This window comes from Sinocyclocheilus rhinocerous, unplaced genomic scaffold, assembly GCF_001515625.1.
Source record: "Sinocyclocheilus rhinocerous isolate Xijiao unplaced genomic scaffold, SAMN03320098_v1.1 scaffold236, whole genome shotgun sequence".
Classification (NCBI taxonomy): Eukaryota; Metazoa; Chordata; class Actinopteri; order Cypriniformes; family Cyprinidae; genus Sinocyclocheilus; species Sinocyclocheilus rhinocerous.
The window spans coordinates 1013648-1022708 of record NW_015647064.1 but is presented as its reverse complement, the minus strand read 5'-3'; the positions used below and the strand labels follow the sequence as shown (position 1 = coordinate 1022708).

Below are 9061 nucleotides of genomic sequence, written 5' to 3'. Positions count from 1 at the left end.
GCTGCAGGTCTGAATAGCTTACACTGTTTTGCAACAACCCGCTGATCTGAGAAATTGACAGTTTTCTAATTAGATGTGTCACGAGGTTCATTCTTAGAGATCTCTTTTGTGCTCTTTTGTGCCACTTATAATCAGCATTAATGAGAAAACTATCTAAGCCCACAGTTAAATAAAATGCATTTCTTTAAAAAAGAACGAGTTTTGGCAGGCATAAAAAGCAGACACACTTACCCTATCTTTGATATTCCTTTTCCAATGAAAAAAAAAAAAAAGCTTAACATGTAAATCCAGATTTGATGAATGAAACAGCCTGTGCTGCTCAAGCTGCTAGTCCTGTTTCACTATGTCATGAACTGTGTTTTGTTTCTGTTTGTGGAAAGTTGTGATATGACACATCATTGTCGAAGTCCTTTTTTGCTCTGCCCGGGTTTGTTACATGGCCTGAATTTGGTGCTGTTTTCCCCAGGGCCTCAGGACCTAGATTCATAAAAATATCACCCAATCATAGAGGCAGCAAGGATGAGAGAATAAGAGGGAGATTCGAGAAAATTAGCTAGAAGTGGAATGCAATATAGTTCACGCATTTTTATAGAAATGATTAACTGTTGCATGTGTATTCACAATAAAATAATCTTGTTTGAAGCAAATTACAGATGGTAAAATAAAACACTCATGCACAGAGCCAGAGTGATTCAATTTAATTCAAGGAGACTTTTTTGGCGAAAATAAGATTTAAATATTTCTGGAAAAAAAGACACTTAGCACTCATTAAAACATAAATTTGTTCTTTTATTTATTTATTTTTTCAACAGTGAAGCGTTGCTTATTGTAGGCTACTTGCGAGCATATGTCAATGGCTGTAAGAGTTTCTCTGACCTCATTATGGATATAAATAAACTCTGGTTTTGGACTGAAATTTCAGCAGGAATTCTTTTATAAACCTTCCCGGTCTAACACTAGGCTTTATCTCTGTATAGAAAACCAGCCCACACAATGAAATCTCAAAATATTTGCAATAGATATGCTATGGGGGTGTTTGATAATGAATACATTGAGATATCATTTATAATTAACCATGGAATCTCACATTTCCATACTCTCAGCTCATGGATCAGATATTTATAAAGGACTTTATATAGCATACAGAGATCTGAGAGGTGATGGCTCTACAGAGACACAGATGGTGATCTATTTACAACTTTTAATCTGGAACTTAAAGTTTCCCACGTGTTTTGGACTGCTACACTCTGTTCATAATTAATCACGCACATAACACTGATAACAATGAAGACTCCTACTTAAACCTAAATTTAGTCTTTTATTTATAAAACACTTGTAGAATGATATCTTAGAAAGTTTTAGAAAACCAAGACAAAATATCAGAAATGAGACCAGGGTTGCTCAGCCAAAACATAAATGAGATTTTATAGTGTGAGCTAAACGTGGGGGGAAATGTGTATATTTTATTTATACAACTGATACAGTTTTAGAATAGTAACATACTGTATGTGTTTGCAAAGATACTTAATTGTGTTGTAAAAGCTCTTTGACTCAGAAAAGTACACTGGGAATCACCATTTATATTGTAAAGTTCATCTGAGCTTATTGCATTTGACCCCTGTCAATTTTTAAGGCCCAAGCCAGAGGCATGTTCACAGATGAAGGCTTGATAAAACAGTTTTTCATCTCAGGCTGACATACAAGGCTCTTGGAAAGTTACTGGCAGGTACAGTGGGATTCCATTTGTGAGTTATATTATTTACTGGCTCAAGTCACCTCATGTAATAACAGCCGAGAAGATGATTAAACAGGCTGTAATAATGATAACCGCACCATCACCCATCAAACAATGAGTGTACCTATTTACATAGTTACCACAACAGGCTTTGGCTTATGGTTGTCTTTATTGTCATATAATTCTTGTATAGCCTAAGTATAGCTGCAAGCATGGGCAACTGTAGGCCAGATGGGTTCAGGCCCTTATGAATATGGTTTTGCAACTCAGGAATGTGTTTTGCTTTTAGGTTGTGAGTTTAAAACGTACATTATTTTTTTTTCTAATTCAACTTTATTTTGTGATTTCAGTGACTAAAGGATCAGTGACTAAAGGAAAGACATGGTCTTGTTGTCAGTTTAAATGTTCCAACATATAAATCATTGATCAAGGACGTTTGAGAAAGAATATGTCCACATAGTGTAACGTTATTAAGAGATAATCAAATGATTTTAACTTCACAACGAAATTAAATTCATGTCTAAATTCATGTCTTTTGGAATTGTTACAACTTCTTACTAATTCTTTAGGCTAACCGAGACTTGTCATTTGCACTTATATATTGTTGCTCTTTGTTAGTTTTGACTGCGTTTATTGTCCTCATTTGTAAGTCGCTTTGGATAAAAGCCTCTGCTAAATGACTAAATGTAAATGTAAATGTAAATGTAATTCAATATGATTTTTTCTTAAATAAATAAACAAACAAACAAACGCTTTGGACAGATGAAACATCTGCCGTAAAGCACCTGTAATGTCAGACATCTTCAGAGTAAGATTATGAACATGGGTCTCAAGATTCTGTCAGTATGTGGATATGGGATTTTTAACATTAAAATAAAGTTATTTCAGCTATTATATCAAATATTGTGATATTTACCATGATTATATCTCCTCATTAAATAAATAAACTTTTGATTTTTTTCTTAGTGCCAAAAAGTAGTGGAAATGACATCAAAACTGGAGCATCTGCAATTTGTGTAAAAAATAGATCACTCTCATAAAATAAATATTGAAACATTTTATGATTATTATTATTATATTTTATTACTTAATATTTTTGTTTTTTATTTATATTAATAATTAATATGTATGATTGATTTTAAGATTGAACGTCTGGAGATGGGACAAAAATAAACAATAATTTCCATAATTATAGGGATAGTCAGGGCCGTCCCAAGCTGATGCAGGGCCCGGTGCGAGTTCCGTCCGTCAGCCATTGACTTCCATTGATTCATATTATGGAAGTCATTGGCTACCATCAACTGATTGGTTACCAACATTTTCATACTCAGCAGACGAAAGAATCTCATGCAGGTTTGGAACAACTTGAGAGTGAGTAAATAAGGACAGAATTCTCATAACTGTCTCTTTAAAAGACATTCTGAAACAAAACATATATGATGGAGACCTGGTAAAATGTTTCTAAAACAATTTTAATATGACCTTCATGTAATAAAAAAATGGAAGAAACACCGCATACAGAAGTCATCGCACATCTAAAAGTCAAATACTCCAGATATGGTTATGTAGGCTACATTTCTTATTCGACAGCTTCCTCTAGTGGAACAGATAGAAACATCCTCCGACACGACGACGACAGCGGCACCCAGGCAGCAGTATCTGATACAACGTCGCGACTCTTGCTCCTGCTACCCTGGACTACAGGCGCCTCTCTCCAAGGTTGGACACCTGAAAAACACACCCTCTCTGCGTTTTCGGTGTATAATATTGCTTTTTAATGACTTGCCGGTAGGGCTAAGCGGTCGGATGGTTTATTGGGTATTGAGAATGCATGATGAGCGGTATTTGAGTTTTATTTCCAGTAAGGATATAATACAGAACATGGCGCTGATGAAACTGACAGGGTCTGTTGTGGAAACAACATTTATGTCCTTTTATTCTCCAGTGCCATCTTTGCTCTTTGGCCAGCAGACAGTCAAGCTTTGCTAACAGGCAGCACGCGCTTTTCATGATGTGGCATCTATAGCTAGTACATTATGTACATGCATGACATTATTACATAAGCATGTCACATTTGTTCAGAAGGATGTCAGTATCGGAATGATTGTGGAGTATTATTGAAATGGAGATCATATAAGAAAAAATACTGAAATAACATATTTTGCCGTTTAATTTAGCCTATAATGTCAAGTTTTGCCGCATACGGCAGGTGGCCCAAAAAACACACACATGGACAGGCGTTCAAGGATACTGTGTCATTAGCAGATTTATCGACCTAATTTAAATAATTTAGACCAATAGTAACCTACGAATTATTTAAAATATGAATGAATTTAAATGAGCGATTTTGTAATTTATATTTTGTCAATTATTTTAGAGGTCATTGCTGTACTAACAATACTACACTAGATTCTTTTAGATGACAAATGACTCATTTATATAACCATCATAATTTTGAACCACATCCATGATAACCTGAAAAGAGATTTATTATCTACTGTTATGATGAGCCTATCATATGATTACATGTATGTTTACTTTTAGCATGACAGTGGCATAACAAAAGTATTACTTTCATCAAAATTGATTTGACATATTGTAAATAAATTAAGAAGAACTGAAAATTATAAAGTATATTGAGCTATTGGTTGTTGCAGTACATCTGAGCGCAATTAGACCATAAATAACTTATTTGTATGGTGAATTATTTAGTCTCCTTTTTCCTGTTGTAGGCTGACTGTAACCCAACGAGAGCCCAGTGATGGGTAAGGAGAAGCTCCATATCAACATCGTGGTCATTGGCCACGTGGATTCAGGGAAGTCCACAACCACCGGCCACCTCATTTACAAGTGCGGAGGCATCGACAAGAGGACCATTGAAAAGTTTGAGAAGGAAGCTGCAGAGGTATAGCAGTCCAAATATGCAAGACCAAATAGATTTAGCTACAATTTGTTGCAGTGTTATTATTAATGCATAACATTTTTTCAAAGAGGCCCACTGTATGTAAGATGACCTACTTAAGCAATATCAAACAAGCAAGAGTGCTGAGCTACTAAATATCAGCACAAATCACAGATTGTGAGTTTGCTTTATAAATGATTCTATAAAGTATGTTAATAAGATAAAGGAATTGTTCATCCAAAAATTTTCTGAGAATGTACTGACCCTCAGGCCATTCTCATTCTGATGGCACCCATTCACTGCAGGGGGTCCATTGGTGAGCATGTAATGCTAAATTTCTGAAGAAACAAATGTATATATTGGATACTCTATATATTAGATGGCCTGAGGGTGAGTACATTTTTAGTTTTGGACAAACTATTCCTTTTAAGTTCACCCAAAAAGGTATATTGTGTCATCATTTAAAGGGTTAGTTCGCATACATCAGGGGTTCAACCGTAATTTTACGAAGCTACGAGAATACTTTTTGTACGCAAAGAAAACAAAAATAATGACTTTATTCAACAATTCGTCTCCTCCGCGTCACCCTGGCGCCATTTTGGAGAATATCCACTGAACGTAAACAGCGTATGCTATTCTGTGTCAGCTGCATCACGTGGATACGTTGTTTTCGTTCAAATCAAAGCGTAAACAACGTAGAAAATGTATCCGCATGACAATTAATGACAGAATTTTCATTTTTGGGTGAACTAACCCTTGAAACACCCCCTGTATTTATTTCTTATGTGGAACAGAAAAGTATATTTTTTGAGGAATGTTTCAAGTGTTTCAACAACATTGGACCCAATTGACTTTCATTGTATGGACAAAAACATTGAGAGAAATTGCTCATTTATTTTACCCTATTAGTCAAGTCAAGTCAAGTCAAGTTTATTTGTACAGCGCTTTTCACGATACAAATCATTGCAAAGCAACTTTACAGCAAATTAAGTTTCTACAATATTTAGTGGTAGCTATTATACGTATCTGTACTTTTACTCAAGCACTTGATTTGTGTACTTCGTCCACCACTGATAACTGCTTTGGTTGCGAGTGGTCTAATGTTTAGGAGCCCAAACTTTAAAAATTTTTTTTGTTCATTTATTTTACATTTTTCTGGTTTAATCACGATCAGATTTTTTCTAGATCCTGCATTAAATTTATATTTTGACCTCACTATTCGGGGAACAGACACAGTCTTTATAGATTGGACAGCACAAGTACTTCTATCATTTAAGCGGGTAGAACACAAGTCATCAGGGCAGTTATTTGAGGCGGTACAGTGGCCACTGTAGTGGCTACTGTAACAGTAGCACTGTTGTCTCACAGCAAGAAGGTCCTTGGTTTGAGCCCCGGCAAGGACAAGAGGCCTTTCTGTGTGGAGTTTGCATGTTCTCCCTGTGTCTGTGTGGGTTTACGCCAAGTGCTCTGGTTTCCTCCCACAGACATGCAGGTTAGGTTAGGTTAATTGATCATTCTAAATTGTCCCCGGACTGTGTGTAAAGACAAGTCTTGTCTATGGATTAACTGGTTCTCGCCATGAATATAGCCATAGATGCTGGATTGGTGTAAAGAAATAAACAAACAAACATATACATTATGTTGTGTATGTATTTTTTCTTCACCTACTAAAGTAGTATCAAACTTTCAGGCATATGCCATAAACAAATACCAGTGAAGTGATACATACAATGACAAGACTGTGCTGTAACACTAAATATCAATACTGTTGGAACACTGCTTGGCCAATCAAATTGGAGGACTGAAAATAACCGTTGCATCTTATGTGACAGAGAACATTCGTTTACGAAATACAGTTGCAGGTTTTTCTCTAAACAGATATATGTTCTTTACCTTTCATAGATGGGAAAAGGCTCTTTTAAGTACGCTTGGGTCCTTGACAAGCTAAAAGCTGAGAGAGAGCGAGGCATCACCATTGATATCTCCCTGTGGAAGTTTGAGACCAGCAAGTACTATGTCACCATCATTGATGCTCCAGGACACAGAGACTTTATTAAGAACATGATCACTGGCACCTCACAGGTTTGTATGTAATCATATAACAATGCCAATCAGTATTTTATGAAGTATTTTCATAATCTTAAACACTGAATTTCTTCCGATACAGGCAGACTGTGCTGTGTTGATTGTGGCGGCTGGCGTTGGAGAATTTGAGGCTGGTATCTCAAAGAATGGCCAAACACGAGAGCACGCTTTGCTGGCATACACCCTGGGTGTCAAACAACTGATCGTGGGTGTCAACAAGATGGACTCTACGGAACCCAATTACAGCCAGAAGCGCTATGAAGAGATTGTGAAGGAAGTCAGCACTTATATCAAGAAAATCGGCTACAACCCCGATACAGTGGCATTCGTTCCAATCTCTGGATGGAATGGAGATAACATGCTGGAGGCCAGCCCAAACGTTAGTATCATATTGACTACAGTTTTATATATTTCAGATTATTAATAGACTCAATAGTTCTAGATATTTAAAGAGCATAATTTAGCTTTTTACAAGCCAAACTATTATTCATTAATTTTAAGTTATTTTTAGAGATTAAATATGTCCTTTACTGTTTGCTTTGCAGTCAGTACTGTATATATCAGGAGTGGCAAACTCCGGTCCTGGAGAGCCGCAGCCCTGCAGAGTTCAGCTCCAACCCTAATTAAAACTCACCTGCCTTTAGTTTCCTAGTAACCGTTCAGACCTTGATTAGCTTGTTCAGGTGTGTTTGATTAGGGTTGAAGCAAAATTCTGCAGGGCTGCGGCTCTCCAGGACCGACGTTCGCCACCCCTGGTATATATAAATGTAAATGTAATTCATGTAATTTATTCCAGTGAGACCAAGCTAAATTTTCAGCAGCCATTACTGCAGTCTTTAGTTTCAAATGATCCTTCAGAAATCATTCTAATATGCTGATTTGCTGCCCAAGACAAGAAACATTTAATATTATTATCAATGCTGAAAACAGCTGTGCTGCTTTATATTTTTATGGAAACTGTGATACATTTTTTTTTTCAGAATTTGTATTATAAATTCCTTTACTGTCAAATTAATTTCTTTCCAAAATGTTTTTCTCCTTTGTAACTCCTAAGAGGTTCCAACCATCCAAACCATTCCAAACTGTTACATGTATTGGCTATAATAATATGTTTTCTCTGTAGATGACCTGGTTCAAGGGCTGGAAGATCACTCGTAAGGATGGGAGTGTCTCTGGGACGACTCTGTTGGAGGCTCTGGATGCCATTCAGTCTCCAACCCGCCCCACTGACAAACCCCTTCGCCTCCCACTGCAGGACGTTTACAAGATTGGAGGTAAGAAGACACCGAAATTGAAAGGGTCTTAATAAGAAACCCACTTGTTTTCATTTCTTGTAAAGGTGTGTGACCTACAAATGACTTACAGTTGTCTATGCAGAGCTGGGGAGATTACTTGAAAATTGTAATCCGTTACTGATTCCAAATTACATGACAAAAATTGTAGTTTGTGACGTTTCACATTTCAGGTAATATAATCAGATTACTTTTAGATTACTTTTGACATTACTCACTTATCACGTTGATTTAAATAGGATAATCTTGTAACATATTGATTTAAAAATACTTTTATTTAATTTGCTTTTTATTTAAATTCTTTTGGACTGATGCATGCAACACCCGCTGAGTGGCATTAAACAGCTTGAAAGATCAAAGACCATTTTTAATATAAGAAGAAAGTCATATACACCTAGGATGACTTGAGGGTGAGTTATTTATGGGCTAATTTTCATTGTTAATCCTTTAACATTATTAACACATTTAACGCACTTGCCCTCACCCCAGACCTATGTGGGTTATCTACAGTTGATTGATGACAAATATGAGGCAGGGCAACAACTCACTGCATGATGGAGCCTAGAGAATGTAGTTAGAATGTCCCTAAAATTCAAGATATGGGGCAAAAATGCCCCTGTTTGAATATTTGTCTCATGTTTACATCATATAGTAAAGCAATATCACACGAGCAATAAGTGCAATATCACACGAGTGCAAATGTGATACTGATCTTATACAACAGTTCAGTAAGAAGTTAATATTGTTATTTTAGACGCAATGTTGTCTGTTTTGCTCAATTTTGTCAATGAAAATATAAAGACAAAGCAGAACTATTCGTCTCCGAGCAACTCACAGCGGCATTTCATTTCGTAATGCACGATTTGAACGAATTGGGTGAACCATTTGGCACGTTGAACCATTGGCCATAGGTGCGTTGGATTTGAAGCGGCGCTGCACAGACCGATCGGTGTATATGACATCCAAAGTACCGCGAGAGCGATTCAAAAGCATAAGGAGCCGTCTGCTCTCTATAGCTCTCGCGGTACTTTGATGTCACACACCGAT

General features: G+C 36.5%; 1 protein-coding gene across 1 annotated transcript in view; it reads left to right on the top strand.

Annotated features, from left to right (window-relative positions):
• The first annotated feature begins 3378 nt into the window (after positions 1–3378).
• Positions 3379–9061, top strand: part of LOC107708683 (elongation factor 1-alpha 1-like) — an 11383-nt gene continuing 5700 nt past the window's right edge. Inside the window, exons 1-5 of the mRNA XM_016512988.1 lie at positions 3379–3454; positions 4468–4640; positions 6540–6719; positions 6805–7101; positions 7846–7996. Coding sequence (XP_016368474.1) covers positions 4497–4640; positions 6540–6719; positions 6805–7101; positions 7846–7996 — 772 coding nt within the window. The 5' untranslated portion in view covers positions 3379–3454; positions 4468–4496. The remainder of the gene's footprint in view (positions 3455–4467; positions 4641–6539; positions 6720–6804; positions 7102–7845; positions 7997–9061) is intronic.